Source organism: Rattus rattus, chromosome 7 (assembly GCF_011064425.1).
Source record: "Rattus rattus isolate New Zealand chromosome 7, Rrattus_CSIRO_v1, whole genome shotgun sequence".
Lineage (NCBI taxonomy): Eukaryota > Metazoa > Chordata > Mammalia > Rodentia > Muridae > Rattus > Rattus rattus.
In genome coordinates this window covers 90,051,555-90,069,686 of record NC_046160.1, presented here as the reverse complement: position 1 = coordinate 90,069,686, position 18,132 = coordinate 90,051,555, and the positions used below count along the sequence as shown (strand labels likewise).

The following is an 18,132-nucleotide window of genomic DNA, read 5'->3' as shown; positions in this document are numbered from 1 at the left end:
ACAGACCCTAAGAAAGGGTTAATTTTTCCATGACTTTCTTTCCCCACCTTGAATAAAGATATTTTCCCTTGGATCAGAGTCCTGGCTTCGGAGTAGTTCTGGGAGGTTGGCACCCCTTCTTCCACAAGGCCCTCTACAGCCTTCAGCCACGCTTCCGTCTCTTTGAGCGGTGAAGGCAAGGCGTCATCCAGCTGGGCTTTCCACTCAGCAACCTGAAATAAGTCGGAGCCGTCAGTACTCACCCAGCCCCTTCCTTCACCGTGCCGCAGAAAGCCAAGGCTGACTCATGAAAGGAATTTTATCAATGGGCAAACTTCTTAGTTCTAAAAATTATTTTACTACTTGCAGAGGAGGAATATAATTAGTTTAAAACCTGTTGGAACAGACACAAGGGGGGAAAATGAGGTTGCATGAAGGAAATTGGAGCTATTTAAAGTTCTCCTCCAAACAGGGACACGCACAGAGAGAACTGTCTGAAATACCACATGGCCATGTGTCCTTTGACTGGTTTTAGTCAGGGTTTCTAGATGAACAGAAATTCTCCTTCACCGTAATCACACTTCATACGTATACACACACATGCACACATACACAGCTTGCTGTCTCACTACCTCTGACCACACGTCAACGTGCCACCTGATCCTCCCACTTCTTTCCTTCGGAAATCTCATCTTAACTCACATTCTCCTCTACCATGAAGGTTCTGGAGACGGAGGTAAGGTCACCAGGTTATCTGCAAGTGCATTTACCTCCCTAACATAAATTTCCTTACAATTTATGTAATTTAGTAAATGCTTGGTTGTCATGCCTATGTTTATATTCCTGTATGCCCTGAGTTACATAAAATGATTTTAAGAAAAGAAAAAAGGCTGAGGGAACCCTGTCCTAATCCAACCATAATTCTTTGCACAACTAAATGAAAGCTCTCTCTATTTTTAGTGAAATCAAAATTTTTAGAAGACAGAGGCAACATTTACCTTCATTCCTAGGAAGGTAACTCTTAAACAATGAACACACACAACACACACACACACACACACACACACACACACACTCACATACTCATTCTACACTTCCTTTCTGAAAGGATTATTTTTTTAATTTGGCTGAAAAATGTATGAAAGGTCTTACCAGGTCAAAATCAGGTAATATTGCAGGCTTATGGGAAAAGAACTTACTAACTTATGAGCATATATGAAAATGTCATAATGAAACCCATTACTTGGTATGTTAACTTTAAAATTAGTAAATAAGTAAAATATACCTATATCCATAAACTATGGAACCAAAACTGTATGGATGGCATTAGCTTGATGGCCCTAGCGAGTTTAAAATTAATGTCTCATTTCACTGCACCAAGAAAATTATCTGCAGAGCGCCCTAACTAAAAAATAGATTTCCAATATACTACTAGTTTGGAACTTTTAATCTTGTGAAATAATTCTTTTTGTGTTTTTTTCTCATTATTTCAGGTAATTTTTCCAAATCATGTTCTGGAATAAAAAAAAAGTCAAGCCAGGTCTCTGAGGCCTGGAACAGTGTGAACTCCACAGACAACAGCATCACTGATTTTCATATTATCATGGGCCAATCACTGAACGATCGCCATTTTACAACAGCGAGGTTCCCAGAATGCACTGGGCACTGGTCTCTGCTGGTGAGATTCCTTGACTGCACTAGTACCACCTCAGAAGAGATCTCAGAGAGTGGCTCAGGGAAGCCATGCATGCCTAACATACAATAAAGATTTGGAAAAGACATTGCAAAAATAGGCTGTCACTCCTGATTGGTGAGCAGAGATCCAAAAATGTCTTCTGTGCAGCGCCTAGACGGAAAAAGCGAGCTATAGCGTCTCTCTGTAAACGTACTAACATGAGTGAATCTATAAATAATATCAATAAATTCACTTAAAAATCATTTAATGGAGGGCTTGCGAGGTGACATGACTGCTCTTGAAAAGGACCCAAGTTCGATCCCCAGTACCATTTACACAGGATGGGGTACTACTGTCTGCACTCAGGCTCCAGGCAATCTGACGTCTTCTGGGCTCTGTGAGAACTGCACTCACATGCATAAACACACAGACACAGACAGACATACACAGAGAGAGATACAGACACACACACATAAACATAAAAAGAAAAATTTTCATTTTTAAAATTAGCAGTGCTGAGGAAAGGAGGGTTCGGTGGGGCAAGAGCACTTGATCTACCATCGTGAGGACCTAAATTCAAACCCCCAGCACCCCCACAAAAGGGCATGGCTACACAGGCCTATACCTCCAGCATTGGAAGAGAGCATAGGCAAACCCCAAAAGCTCATCCTCTCACTAGCCAACCGAGAGGAAAAGGCAAGCTTCTAGCTCAGAGAGACCAGAGGCGGGAAAGAGGAAAGCAATAGAAAAAGATATTCTTTGGCCTCCAAACAGGCTCATGCATCTGCCCACTCATGTGTACATGCTACAAACACATACACTTTGCAACACACAACAAATTCACAGACAGACATACAACCATTTCATTATCCATTTAAAATGAGTAAATCATAAGATGTGTAAGTTAAATATTAATAAAATTAACTTAAGGGACTAGAGAGATGACTCCAAAGTTAAGAGCACTGACTGCTCTCCCAAAGGTGCCTGAGTTCAACTCCCAGAAATCACATGGTGGCTCACAACCATCTGTAATGGAATCTGATGCCCTCTTCTGGTGTGTCTGAAGACAGCTACAGTGTACTCACATAAAATAAATAAATATTTTTTTTAAAAAATTTAATTAAAAATGCAAAATAAACTCATTTGGAGATCAAGGAAATGAAGCCAATCTGTTACTGTGTCACACATGTATCAGGTAAGGAGTTACGGGGGTTGGGAGGTTAAGAAATGCTCAAAATCTATAGGAAGAATTAAATTGCAAATATCCTTTTCCCCCCTTGTTCTTTTGTGACAGGTTCTCCTCGTGAAACTCTGGCTGGCCTACAACTTGCTTTGTAGACCAGGCTGGCCTAGAACTAACTCACAGAGATTCACTGCCTCTGCCAAGCTCTGGGATTAAAGGTGTGGCTACCACGTCCAGATAGTAATGGTGACTATCTAGGTAACCATGAAAGCCTGGAGTTTTCTCTTAAATACTTTAAAGTGAAGGCTGGAGAGATGAGTCAGTGGTTAAGGCACCTTGCTCCTCCTGGAGAGGAGCTCGGATCTGTTCCCAGCATGCATGTCGGGTCACTCACAGCTACCATAACTCCAGCTCTTCTGACCTCCATGGCGCCTGCAGACACACGCACACACACACACACACACACACACACACACACACACACACACACACACACACACACACAATTACAAATAAAATTAAACATTAAAAAAATTCCTTAAGACATAGTTGCTCAGAGTGTGTGTGTGTGTGTGTGTGTGTGTGTATGTGTGTGTTACACACATACACATACACACATCCCGAGGCCTCCGCAGATGCAGACACCTGCTCTCGTGTGCACATACCCGAACTGAGACACACGGGCGCACACATAATTCAAAATAGAACACATATTTTTCTTCTAACTTAAAAATAGACTTTTTATACAATACATTGTGATTACAATTTCCTCCTCCATCTGGACCCACACATTGTCTGCCTCTTGTTAGAAAACAAGCAGGCATTAAAGAAATAATAGTAAAACAAATTTTATTTTTTTAAAAAGAACTTTTGAAAAACAGATGTTGCATGTAAAAATAGTTGTATAATAAGAACAACTTAAAATTTAAACTATAAACAGTTTAAAATGTGTATTATAATTCTTAGAGCGATTACTAGACACTTAATAAACAAAAGAGCCCAAAACTGACAGACATACTAAAACAGATTTTTTTTTAATAAAGATTCAAAAACAGAGGAAACCACACAAACCAAAGAGGAAAATGATATATGTAAATTAAATGATAGGAAGAATTATATTAAGTATAATGTACAAAACACTCCCATTAAAAGATCAGAATTGTCAGAATAAATAAAATAAAAATCCATGTGCGTCTTTTTTTAAAAAAAGATTTATTTATTTAATGTATATAAGTACACTATCACTGTCTTCAGACACACCAGAAGAGGGCATCAGATCCCATTACAGATGGTTGCGAGCCACCATGTGGTTGCTGGGAATTGAACTCAGGACCTCTGGAAGAGCAGTCAGTGCTCTTAACCACTGAGCCATCTCTCCAGCCTCATGTGTGTCTTTAGTAGATAAACTATAAAGACTCAAATGGGTTGAAATAAATGAGGGGGAAATGTCTAATTCAAAAGCATCAGAATAACAAGGTCAGAACATGACATTCATATCAGATGAAGCAGACACCAAGCCACGGCCTCACCAAATATTACTAGTGTATTTAGTGAGATATTTCAGAAAGTGTCAGTTCATCAGAGAGGTATGACTCTCACGAATCTATTACACACTGAATAAAGTTTTTAAATGCACAAAGCAGAACTTGACAGAATTGAAGAGGGCTTTCCACACATTTTTAAACTTCCCTTCGGCAGCTATAGAACGAGACGAAAGCCAGTCAAGACTCAGAGAGGATGGACATGAGTATTAGCCACCTTGCCGTAACTGATATTAGCATCATACAAGATTGCCGAAGACCACAAGAATACAGCATACACGGCGTGTGCTGGACCACAAACCAAATCTTAGTAATCAAGAGGATGAAAAGCATAGATGTGTACGACAGTCACAAACACCATCATCCTACACGTGTTCCCAGACTGTCCATATAGCTTGTCAGGCAGGTATCAATCCTGACAAGTGACGGGAGGGAAGAGGCTATGGTTCCCCCAAACATCGATCACCTCCAATAGGAAATACTACCTCATCCACTATGGTCAACCAAGAATCGATGGCCAATGTAGCTTTGGATAATCTTGTATTTGAGCAGAATGCCATGAACTTCCCTTAAAATTAACTTCTATATAAATAACATTATGGGGGGAGGGCAAAGCGTGATCCTATGCTCAGACGAAGCATCGATCCCGCCTCCTACAGAATTCCTGATGGGAGTCCACGGTCAAGACTTCCCTAACAAAGCTACCCCCGGAAGAGTTCTAAGTGGCGTAACACAGTCACCTGCTGCGTGAGGCTGGTCCAGCCTTGTGTCAGCTGTAACTCATCTTCATTCCACTCTTCCATCCTCTCTCGCGGTGACAGGACGTCCATGAAGGATTTCTGTTCTTCGTTCAGTGACTCCATAAATGATAGCAGGCTCTGAAATTAGAAGAGCATTGCACGATAGCCTGGAAACGCTCCATCCATTTGTAAGATGTCACCTGCTCATTCAAGGTCTCAAGCTAAAGGTTATGTCGAAGTCTGGCTTGGGCAAAGGTTAAAATCTCTGAAGTCTGTTTCTTCTCTCTGACCTGCTTGTTTCAATCTGATCAATTGAGTAACAGCAAAATGACCTGCGGGTGTCAGTTATGGGACTTCTGCTGCAAGGGAGTGGCAAAGACACCTGTCTCTAGACATCAGATCACTCATGATACCATGGGTGAAAATCTGCCCAGCCCAGAGCAGACAACTGCCGCCCGCCCTGCCATTTCCTGTATGAATGATGGCCGCTGGCTTTGCTTTTGTGGGCAGGGTCTTACTCTGTCACTCAAATTGGTATGGAATGGAACTATGTACCCAAAGCTGGCCTCAGACTTACAGCAATCCTCCTGTCTCAGCTTCCCAAATGCATGGCATACACATCTGAGACACGAGATGATTTTCAAAGCGTCTTATGACTAGCAGGGGTGATCCAACTCTTCCCAACGCACTTTGTCCACACTAAAAATCCCCTTCTGCCTGCGCTCAGGATTCCAGAACCAAGTTTTCTTGGTTTGCACTTGTATGCAATATTAGTGTTTCAGAGTTACAATTCTGTGTTAACACATTAAACAGTCATTAATAATATTCCTATTCATGTTTAATAGAAGCTGAGCGTGGTGGTAGGGACCCTTACAGTCCCAGACGTGTGAGAGACTGAGAAAAAAATTATTCGAACTCAAGAATTCAAAGGCGGGGTGAAAAAATTAGTATTACCTAGCCTTGAAAATAAACAGATAAATAAATGGATACAAAGTAAACAAATAGCAAATAATTTATCTCTGATCATTAATAACTTCAAAAATCTTTTTATTGAAGACACATGAGTCTGTGACACATTTCTAGATCAGAGGCATGGTGGGAACGAGGTACAGTGAGCATCTCTCCCACCTCAGATGTGGGCCTTGAGGAAGAAGCGCATAGATCCTACAGATCCTATGCTGAGCTGATCAAAAGAAGAGTTTTTGGTACCTTCCTCCCCTACAGACTTTGCGCCAAGCAGGATGGCAGAGTCCACAAGTCACATGATCCATTGGGTGTTGGATTTGGAAAGGCTGATTCACCCAGCTCCCTCGGGGCAATGGAGGCCCAGAAAGTGCTAAGGGCTGCACAAGTATAAGACAATATCATCCTTATTCAGGACTGAAAACTGGTGGGAGGCACAAAATTACACAGACAATGGGGTCTCAGAACGCTTCCTTGGCTCCCTCAAGGATTGAACAGTTAATAACTAACAGGTCCTGGAAACTCAACAAAATGCAAAAAGACCAGAGAGCCTTAAAGCCACACTCTACTCGTGAGACGCTGTATACATTCGAAGAAGTCATCTAGACCTCAATGTCTTCATGTGAGGAAACTCAATTAACACCACCAAATTCAGCCAGACTTGTTGTGTGTAAAAGACTTGTCAGCCAGGGCGCTCCACGCGAATGGTCAGAGTTCAGGGATAACATCACTACTTACACAGGACCCTGGATGAAGCCCTGTACTATACTTCTGAGAAGTGCAATTGATAACCTGGTTTTTCCCCTTTCCTTCAGTATTCACGATGAGGGAATGGCCTACTCAAAAATGGGGACTGAAGAACACTACAGGGGGCAAGATGATAAATTTTAGGCCTTGTGGACCATTTGGCCTCTCTCCCAACAGCTCAGGTCCAGGGATAGCATGGAGATAACCATGAAGAGTACATCAGTGAGCACAGTGCTATTCTGATGTCGTTTTCTCTGCAAAAGGAGGAGTCCAGGGCCAGGGGCAGGGGCGACAGTTTGGCATCCCTTGCTATAGAGCCCTATAGCTCAAACTACTCTGTGAACCAGCAGTATCAAGAACCACATCAGCAACATGGGATCTGGGACCCTGGCCAGAACTCCTGACTCTAAACCTGTATTTAACAAAGGCATCCGTGAAGGCTTCAGAGGCCCTGTCCTAGAATTCAGTACCAAGTCTGGGGTCGTTTAATAGTAAATACTCTCTTATGAGTTTTCTGAAGTGTACTTGTGGTAGTAGGAATGAAAATGCCTCCCCGAGGGCGTGGTACTTTTAGGAGGTGTGGCCTTATTAGAGGAAGTGCATCTCAGTCTTCCTTCCTGCTGTCTGGATGTTGAACTCTCAACTACATCTCCAACCCCATGTCCACTTGCATGCCGCCATGCTTCCTGCCATGATGATGATGGACTAAACCTCAGAACTGTAAGCCAGCCCAATTAAATGTTTTCTTTTATAAGAGTTGCTGTGATCATGGTGCCTCTTCACAGAAATAGAACATGGTATTTTTCTAAAAGTATACTTAGCCACTCTTCCCCAAAGCAGTAAAAGCGAGTATCTAAAGTTTTACTCACATGGTAATTGTTACAGTAGCTCTCACTTTCTGAATCCTTCAGCATCTTCTGTAATCTCTTCTCTTGCAGAGTTAGCCAGACCATAGCATCCTTCACCTTGGCCTGTAATTCACACACGTAAGCATGCATGCATGCACACACACACATATCTAAACTATGAGTGATTTCTATGAGCAATAAAATTGACAGCTTAAAAGAGCAATGGATTGTTTCTATATACCAATGACTCACCACGCCCAAGAGAAATTCTGCTGGTTCACATTACATTTAATATAATACACACACACACACATAGACACACACACACACACACACACACACACACACACAGGGATTTGGAAACCAATATGTATATATTCTCAGATCATCATAGATCATTTTTAATGTTATTTATCATCATGGGTGATGAGGCGGACACACGCACACACATGACAAGCCAAGAATATGGAGGTCAGAAGACAGCTCTACGGAGTCAGTGCTCTCCTTCCACCTCCACAGGGGTTGCAGAGGTTGAAGTAAGTTCAAAAGGCTTGCTCGGCAAACGCCAAGCATTCTTTCCCTCCGTCTTGATAGCTTCCTAAATCACTTTATAGTAGGTTCACTGCCAAAAACATTCACACCAAAACAATACCGTGAATACCTTAAAATTAAACAAACAACAAACCCACTAGCACAGTTTCAGGATGTGCTGTCCTATAGAAGTGAGGGGTGCCCTTTCCCCTGATAGTTTCAGTGGGATCGCTCACAGCTGAATGCAGATTTTACAGCTGGAGGGTAGGTAAATCCAGAGGTTACCGTTTCCCCTTCGCTTGCCTTCTTACTCTAGTAAACAAAAAGGCAGCTTAATATTTTTGTTCCCAATTTCATAGTCAGTTGAATATGTAATTTTATATAAATATTACTTAGGAAAGAGGAGCCTCTCAGCAAGTCAGAAATAAGCCGCACATTTCTAAGCCTAGTGTCTCCCAGAGAGTCACCTCCAGAATCAGCAACAATGTTGCCGACAGTCAGTCCGGGTCATAACCGCTAAGAGGCAGCCTAGTTTATCAAACAAAAGGTGCGTAAACACGCTTGAGAAAGCCATTTAAAAGAAGTTGTAAAATAACGTGGATTTTACTAGGATTTTGCTCCATTCACCCTACTCGTTTATCTTCATGGACATAAGTTTCTTTTCAGCTCAGTGGTTGTAAACTGAGTGATCAAAAGCCACTTAGCAGCAGTTCCAGGAAATGTCCACAAGCAAAGGCCAAGAGCAGTGCCTCCCTGTATGTGGAGGACACAATTCCATTCCAACAGTTCCATACCCACCAAGCTATGAGCAAAAAGGGACAAAATCTGCCAGTTGGAGGCATAGCCAACTATGTTAAACTGGAGGACAATGGCTGCACGATCCTGTGAATGCCTAAAAGCTACTGAACTGAGCACTTTAAATAGCTTAATTTTATAGTATATGACTATTTCAGTAAAACAAATACAAGTTACAATAGATCAAAATGTTATTATCTCTAAATTGTTCAAAAGGACTGGAAAGAAGGCTGGTGGTTAATAGCACCCACGTGGCTAAGAACAAGTCTGTTACCTCCAGTTCTAGGCGACCTAATGCCCTCTTCTGGCCATTAGGTGCATTGCATGAATGTGGGGCACAGACAGACGTGCAGACAAAATACCAAATAAATAAATAGTCAAGTGTGGTGGCACACACTGTTAACCTCGGCACTCAAAGAGGTAGCCTGGTCTATAAAGTGAGTTCCAGGGCATCCAGGGCTACAAAGAGAGAGACCCTATCCTCCCAAAACAAAAGTAAATCTTAAAGTTATTCAAAAGGCAGCTTAATTCATAACTTAAGCTGTGAAATTCGGGCTATGGTGTGGCTCTGGAATGATGAAATCATAGGCTTGAACACCAGAGAGAGCAGCAGCAGCACACGATGGGAAGAAACCAAAAGGCGGGACCAGGGCATAGCTTTAGGTCACAGACGGCACAGCCCAAAAAGGAGAGCACTGAACCCTAGTCTCTTTCTCATCTGTACTTCCCCGGTTCTTTCATACATTGTCCATTATGATGACCGATGCTGGCTGGCTATGACCCAACCTCTCAAACTAGGAGCTAAAGTAAATGTTTCTCTTTTAAAGTTGCTATCCACGCACGCTATTTGCCTTCCTAACATAGGACTAATGCAATACCCAGCGAGAAGCTGTTTAATTAACGAGGCAGAGCTTGACGAGCCATCACATGGAAAAAAAAAAAAACAGACAAAACAAATTACGATGAAAGAAATTCACACATTACTTTCCTGGATTCCTCCTAGAAAAGAGGCATAATGGGACATTATAGATATTGAAAGTACGATTCCATGTGTGTTTTACATACTTGAATGAGTTGCATGTTTGTTTGTTTGTTTGTTTGTTTTCAAGATTTTCTTATTTACTCTGTATACAGTGTTCTACCTACGCGTATGCCGGCAGGCCAGAAGAGGGCACCAGATCTCACTATGGATGCCTAAGAGCCACCCCGAGGTTGCGAGGAATTGAACTCAGGACCTCTGGGAGAGCAGCCAGGGCTCTTTACCTCTGAGCCATCTCTCCAGCCCCTGTTTGTTTTTTCAAGACAAGGTTTCTCTGGCTGTCCTGGAACTCGCTCTGTAGACCAGGCTGGCCTATGAGTTCTACCAGCCTCTGCCTCCTGAGTACTGGGATTAAAGGCATGTGCCACCACGGCCAGTCATGAATTGCACATTTAAGTTGTATGTGCAATTTAAATTTCAGGGTTTGTTTTTTGTTTTGTTTTGGTTTGGTATTTTGGTTGTTTTCTTTTTAAATCAAACCTAATGTATAACCAAAAGAAACTGAATACTGAAGACATACCTGTGTGGAACCTCCAGGGCCAGGCGCGTCCTTCGAATACTTCAGGAACTGCGCCACGTAAGTCATGATAGACTTTTCATCGGGATTCACGACATCTACATCTGCAAGACATACCACAGCATCCATCAGCTGTAGGAGAGGCTTCCCACAATTAGTTATCAAGAAGAGGACGGCCTAGGCCAATGGGTTCAGAGGCTCTTGAGTTAATCAAAGTCGTGGACCAGCCCTGCACTCTGCTCATCCTCCTGGCTCCAACCTTGTGCAGAAGAAGTTCAGAACTTAGCTTTAGAGTCAGATGGGAAGTAGCTGGAATGTTGGCACTGCACGATCAGCATCATCGTAAAAAACACAGCATCGCCCTGGGTGTTGTTTATGGGACGACACAGCAATCCGAGGGGTCGAGAGAAGAAAATGAAAGCATTTCTCTCTTTCTGGGGACATGGTGCACCGGGGAACATCGGGCAAGTGTGACTGATTCCTGGCACATTGATCGAGGCATCTGTACAGTAAACCATTCCCAAAAGTATCCACTGTATAGAAGGCTCGTTCAGAACATTCAGTTTATTTACTCGTACACAGAACGAATAAACTTGACTTCAGTGGGCCAGTATTTGTGTCTCATATAAGAAAAGTAATTTCCCTAAAAATGAGACAATAAATACCGAGATTTAACCCCTCCCAATGCAAGGCCTTTGTTTTTTGCTACTATTTATCCTTTACAGAATTGCTCATGTACACTAAATCTTTATTTGTATTTTTTATATATTTTCTAACAGGGTCTCATTAGTTAGTCCAGGATGGTCTCAGCTGACTCTCCTGCCTCAACTTCCTAAGTCCTGGGACCACAGGTGTGCACCAAGACCCGTGAGCTTCTGAATGAGGGAAGAGCTGAGCCACCAACATCTTCCCACTCTGTTCCATGATTGGCGATAGCCACTGAACCACCCTGCTGCTTGTATTTACACCACACAAATGTCAGCACTTGATTTGTCCTTTCAGTGACTTCTACAAAACCCACTGGGGCAATTGATAATAGAAAAAAGTGGGGTTGGGGATTTAGCTCAGTGGTTAGAGCGCTTGCCTAGGAAGCACAAGGCCCTGGGTTCGGTCCCCAGCTCCGAAAAAAAAGAACCCAAAAAAAAAAAAAAAAAGAAAAAGTACTAAAATATGTCCTGTCTAGAGCTGTCATGTTGCAATTAACATTTAAAAAAAACAACCTAGTATTTGATTCAGGAAAGAAATAATTCATACCGCCAAAGAGCAAGTGGGATCCCCATATACTTGCTACCTCTCCTACCTATTAACATAAAGAAAATTCCAACTGATATTCAATCGTTACCCTCCTAGCTCTGCAACCGGAAGCTTATAGATTGATAGACAAGAATGTGGTAAAATTCAGCAACAGCAATCTCGGTCTATTCTGACTTCACAGTAAAATATATCATATTCTTCTGTTATTTATTAGTTGTGTGCCACACGAGCTTTACGGAGATCAAATTTATAATAAACAAGTCTTAGTGCATGTGTTTGAAGAGGTGGGCACAGATCCTGCACAGGCAGCTAGAACTACAAGTCGCATCTGCTGGATCAGTGCACTCTTCACTAATCCTTGACACCACTCTTATAACTTGACTTTTGGCACTCATTTATTTGTCTGAGGAGAAGCACACATGATAGCACACATGTGGAGGTCAAAGGACAACTCGGGAGAGATGGTTCTCTCCTACCACGTGAGTGACAGGCACTGAACTAGGTCATCAGACTTGGCAGCAAATACCTTTATCCACTGAGCAATCTTGCTAACCTCGCATACTTACCTTCCTTCCTTCCTTCCTTCCTTCCTTCCTTCCTTCCTTCCTGCCTTTCCTTGCTTCCTTCTTTTTTCTTTTAAAGACAGGCCCTCACAATGTAGATATGACTAGCCCAGAACTTGTTCAAATTCAAAGATTCTTCTAAATTTGTTTCCCAAGCCAACATTAATATTGTAATAAATATGCACTGGAATATTTGAGAAGCAATACAACCCACATGGGAGTGTTCTTCAGAAAGAAATTATTTTAATAATCCTATGAAGTTAATGTTGGCATTTTAGAATTTTCTTGTTAATAATCAAACATAGGGATTGAGCAGAAAGAATGCCAAAACGTGGCCAGCCACATGAGGAGATCAGGAAAGCAGCGATCACTGCTCTCCGTCAACCACAGGAGGAGAGATATGGAACAGGGAGACACATCAACAAGTGTAAAAGACCAAGATAATTTTGCGGGAGAGCTGTAGCTCAGGAAGAACAGAATCAAAAGCACGATACAGAATATACCAGAAGGAAGTTAAGACGGGGCTCAGATTATTCCCCATAAAGGCATGGCTTACATTCAGCTGTGACTTCACTCACTCCATGACTAAAGTCAGGTCATTGTTGCAAAGTCCTAATTCCATGAAATTCAACTAAGAGCTAAGTCTTCCTACAGGAAAATAAACTGGTGTGATGCTAACTCGGGTGTGAAATGCACAAGTGTGAAATACACGGGTGTGAAGTACACCGGTATAAAGTGTGAAGGTGTGAAGCACAGGTGTGAGGCGCACAGGTGTGAAGTGCACAAGTGTGAGGCGCGCTGGTGTGAAGTGCACAGGTGTGAGGTGCACAGGTGTGAGGTGCACAAGTGTGAGGTGCACAGGTGTGAGGCGCACGGGTGTGAGGTGCACAGGTGTGAGGTGCACAGGTGTGAGGTGCACAAGTGTGAGGTGCACAGGTGTGAGGCGCACGGGTGTGAGGTGCACAGGTGTGAGGTGCACAGGTGTGAAGTGCACAGGTGTGAAGCACAGGTGCAGCTTCAACTCAACCTCATGCTGGACAAGGAGATTTCAAAAAGAAGACTATCTACCTTCGGGTTCCAACAATTTGGGGATCTTCAGCTCATGTTCTGCGATCCTGAAGGCCTCTTTCAGATTGTCTTGGTTGGATCTGTGCCTCACGCTGTCCATGTCAATCAGGTCTGGTCTCAAGGAATGAATGACAGCCAAAAAAGCCATCCCATTTCTCCAGCTTGACTTAAAATCTGTCACATTGACAGACCCCAACCTGTGCAAAAGGATGTGATACAGACTGTTGTTTAAAAAAAACCAAAACATCAAAATATTTCCACTGTATTTTATGGTAACTAAAACTTAACTCTGAGAGTTAAATAAAGGCTACTCTATGACGGTAAAGAACTTGACATGTAAGTCTGGTGGCCCGGGTTCAATCCTCAGGATCCACACAACAGTAGGAGAGAATCAGCTCCACAGAGTTGTCCTCTGACCTCCTCATGCGTGTCATAGTACACAAGAATAGTAAATAAGTAAATTTTAAAAGATAAAAATAGGGGTTGGGGATTTAGCTCAGTGGTAGAGCGCTTGCCTAGGAAGCGCAAGGCCCTGGTTCGGTCCCCAGCTCAAAAAAAAAAAAAAAAAAAAAAAGAACCAAAAAAAAAAAAAAAAAAAAGATAAAAATATATCTTCTCGAGTCCCTTTAGGATCAATCAGAAAATAATGCTGACTTTAAGAAATGAAGGCTAATTGTAAAAACAGACCACACCATGATGCTCTGCATATCAGTGAGCCAATCACTCCTTCACCTCCATTCACTACACACTCATCTCCATTTGGTGAAATGGCTCAGCAAGGAAAGAGGTTACCACGAAAGCCTGGCAGCCCAAGTTCAATCCCCAGAACCCACCAAAGGGGAAGGAGAAAACCAAGTCCACAGTTACGCCTGACCTCCCCCAGCAGGCCACGGCACGCCTGTGCCCCACCCACACACATGATGACAATAATAGTAGGGTTTTTTTTTTTAATTTTTAAAAAGACATGGTCTGACTTTCAAAGAGCTTATGCTGGTGTGATCGTTACCCATGACTGTCAACTTGATGGGATTTAGAGTCACCATGGAAGACGGGGTCTCTGGGCAGGTCTGTGAGGGATTACCCAGAGTAGATGGGCTCTGGCCTGAATGAAGAAGACGAGCTTAGCACAAAGACGCATTGTTTTCTGTTGCTAACTGTGGCTGCGCTGTGACGGGTGTCCCTGTGATGGGTGTCCCTGTGACGGCCTCCTCGTGCTCCTGCCGACATACCTTCCCTGCCTCGATGAACCGTGCTCCCATAATGGGGTCAGAGAAACCCATAAGGAGGCACACGTTGCCTCTTTCTGTTACTTTGCCACGGCAACAAGATTAGTAACTAGCATAAGTAGGTAAGACTCTTGCCCTAAAGCCGCTGTCTAGATGCACGGGAGAACTGTGCCTAAAACGGGTATTTAATGCCTGGCGGTGTTTGCCTTTATTCCCGGCATATAGGAAGCAGGGGGAGATGGGTGTGAGTTTGTGGACAGCCAGAGCAACACAGTGAGACCCCCCATCTCAAAAAGGAAAAGGGTTAGGGAACTTAAATATTGCTTTATCTGCCCACAGCAATAAACTATGGAAACCCAGCAACCAGGGTATAGCTGCCATCTCTCAAACCAGAACTAGCTAAGTCCATGAGGCTGTGTGGATGGATGGGCACAGCACTACTTACCCGGCACACTGCTCCTGGGCCCACTGAAGAAGAGCCTTCTTGGCGGACCACTGCCATCTTGCTTGGGCTTGGGCTTTGGAGCACTTCTTAGCAGGAGGACTTGAGGTAGGAGATGCGTCAGCCACACTCACAACCTCCGGTGAAGGCTGATTGTAATCGCAAGACAGGGCCTGAGCAAGCTTCTCGATCTGTGGAAAGCACAGGTGTTCACAGGCATGTTCACACAGGCTGCCCGTGAGAGGCACCGAAGAAGCATTCCTTATCACTGACAAAGGATTCTGGGTGAAATGGGCTCTAAATACGACTGAGTCCGCATTTGACATTTGGGACTACAATTTGGCTTTCCTTAGGTCTGGACGGGGTGTGTGTGTGTGTGTGTGTGTGTGTGTGTGTGTGTGTGTGTGTGTCTAGCACCTGACTCAGGAATGGCATCCCACAGAAGCAGGCATCCATTCATCCCCTAATGCACTACCAGCAATGCTGGGTTAAACTGAGAAGAACCAGGAAAGCCTTCTAGTCAAGCACCTTTTGAGAATGGACAGGCTGGAATGCGGCCCCTCCCATTTCTACCTACTGAGAACAAACACAAGTACAAAAAAAACAGAGGATAGGCAGGCACAGGACAGGTAACCCCTCAAAGAGAGAATAAAATTACCATTAAGAACACAAAAAACATGGGCCAGAAAAATAGTTTTGCAAGAAACGCAAGAAAAAGGTGCTACATAAGCCTGAATACCTGAGTTCAGTTCCCAGAACCAGAGTAAAGACAGAAGGAAAGAAGCAACTCCATAAACTCCGTTGACCTCCATTTGCATGTCATGGTACACACACACACACACACACACACACACACACAGATGCATGTTAATAATAAAGAAATCCCTTTTGTTTATTTATGTGCACGAATGTTTTGCTTATATGTCTGTCTGTCTGTCTGTCTGTATGTATGTATGTATGTATGTTTACCACATGTGTGGGTGTGGTGCTCACAACAGCCAGAAGAGAGTATCAGATCACATGGCACTGGAGTTACCAATACCCATGTGGGTTCTGGGAACTGTCTGTCTGTCTGTATGTATATATGTATGTTTACCACATGTGTGGGTGTGGTGCTCACAACAGCCAGAAGAGAGTATCAGATCACATGGCACTGGAGTTACCAATGCCCATGTGGGTTCTGGGAACTGAATCCAGGTCCTCTGCAAGGAGTAAGTGATACTAAACACTGAGCCATCCCTCCAGCCCCCATCATAAAACCTTTCTTTAAAAGAACATGAAAAGTGCGAGAGAATGGCTCAGCAGTTAAAAGTGAGTGCTGCTCTTGCAAAGGACGTTAGTTGGGTTCCCAGTTCCCGCAGCCATGCAGAGCATCTCACAGTGACCTGTAACTGCAGCTCTAGGGGAATCTGATGTCCCTGGTCCTTCCACACATCTACACTCGCATCTCACACGCACATTCTCTCCCTTCTTTTCTCTCACACACTCACACAAATTAAATTTACGGAAGAAGGAGGAGGGGGGAGGAGAAAGAGGAGGGGGAGGAGGAGGAGGAGGAGAAGGAGAGAAGGAGGAAGAGGAAGAGGAGGAGGAGGAGAGAAGGAGGAGGAGGAAGAGGAGGAGAAAGAGGAGAAGAAGGAGAAGGAGGAGGAGGAAGAGGAGGAGGAAGAAGAGGAGGAGGAAGAAGAGGAGAAAGAGAGAAGGAGGAGAAGAGGAGGAGAAGGAGGAGGAGGAGGAGGAGGAAGAGGAGGAGGAGGAGGAGGAGGAGGAAGAAGAGGAGGAGGAAGAGGAGGAAGAGGAGGAGGAGGAAGAGGAGGAAGAGGAGGAAGAAGAGGAAGAGGAGGAAGAAGAGAAGGAGAAGAGGAGGAGGAGGAGGAGGAGGAAGAGGAGGAGGAGGAGGAGGAGGAGGAGGAGGAGGAAGAGGAGGAGGAGGAGGAGGGAGAGGAGGAGAGGAGGGAGAGGAGGAGGGGTAGGAGGAAGAGAGAGGGGAGAGGGGAGGGGGAAGAGGAGAGGAGGAGGGAGGAGGAAGAGGAGGAGGAGGAGAAGGAGAGAAGGAAGAGGAGGAAGAGGAGGAGGAGAGAAGGAGAAGGGAGGGGGAGGAAGAGGAAGAGGAGGAGGGGGGAGAAGAGGAAGAGGAGGAGGGGAGGAAGAGGAAGAAGAGAAGGAGGGAGGAAGAAGAAGAGGAGGAGGGGGGGGGGCAAGAGGGGGAGGAGGGGGGAGGGGAGGGGAGGAGAAGGGGGAGGAAGAGGAGGAAGAGGAGGAGGAGAAGAGAAGGAGGAGGGGGAGGAAGAGGAGGGAGGGGAGGAGGGGGAGGAAGAGGAAGGAGAGGAGGAGGGGGAGGGGGGGTCTGGAAAGATGGCTCAGTGTTAAGAGTTTCCTACTGTTCTTTCAGAGGATGTGAATTCAGTTCCGAGCAGTCACATCAGGTTGCTCACAATTGCCTGTAACTCCAGCTTGATGGAATCCTGCATCTCTTTCTGACACATATGATGTATGCTCACACGGACACCCAAGATTACACATAAATTAAAATATATATATTTAAGAAAAGTAAAACAGTAACGACCTTGAAAAGAAAATGTCAGGGCTGGGGAGATGGCTCATCACTTAAAGGCACTTTGTACTCTTGCACAGGACTCTGACTTTGCCCCAACTCACATACCAAGTGGCTCCCAACTACCTAGAACTTCAGCTCCAAGAAGTCCAACGCCCTCTTCAGAACCTGGAAAGGACCCGCACTCACGTACACACATACCCACACAGAGACATGTGCAATACACACGCCAAGTAAAAAAGAAAAATTAAGGAGCATAAAAAAGCAGTTGTAAAAAATCTAAATACACACAGAGAAGAACAGGGTCTGCGTACAACTCAGGTGAAAAGTTTTCCTCCAGGGACGGTGGATGTCTGAAAACTGCAGGTTGATTTATTTGCTGATAAACACGCAAACTGATCTGAACATTTTGGACAACATAATATCTACTGAAAACTTAAAAGATGCGTCAGTAACCGTAGAAATAT

The 18,132-nt window shown here is 43.9% G+C and overlaps 1 protein-coding gene across 1 annotated transcript in view; it reads right to left on the bottom strand.

Moving 5' to 3' along the window:
• Positions 1 to 18,132, bottom strand: part of Syne2 (spectrin repeat containing nuclear envelope protein 2) — a 268,150-nt gene that overhangs the window by 215,254 nt on the left and 34,764 nt on the right. The window contains exons 6-11 of the mRNA XM_032907953.1: positions 15,115 to 15,302; positions 13,444 to 13,640; positions 10,562 to 10,662; positions 7,698 to 7,799; positions 5,119 to 5,256; positions 48 to 212 (exon numbers count right to left, since the gene is read on the bottom strand). Of these exons, the coding sequence (XP_032763844.1) occupies positions 48 to 212; positions 5,119 to 5,256; positions 7,698 to 7,799; positions 10,562 to 10,662; positions 13,444 to 13,640; positions 15,115 to 15,302 (891 nt within the window). The remainder of the gene's footprint in view (positions 1 to 47; positions 213 to 5,118; positions 5,257 to 7,697; positions 7,800 to 10,561; positions 10,663 to 13,443; positions 13,641 to 15,114; positions 15,303 to 18,132) is intronic.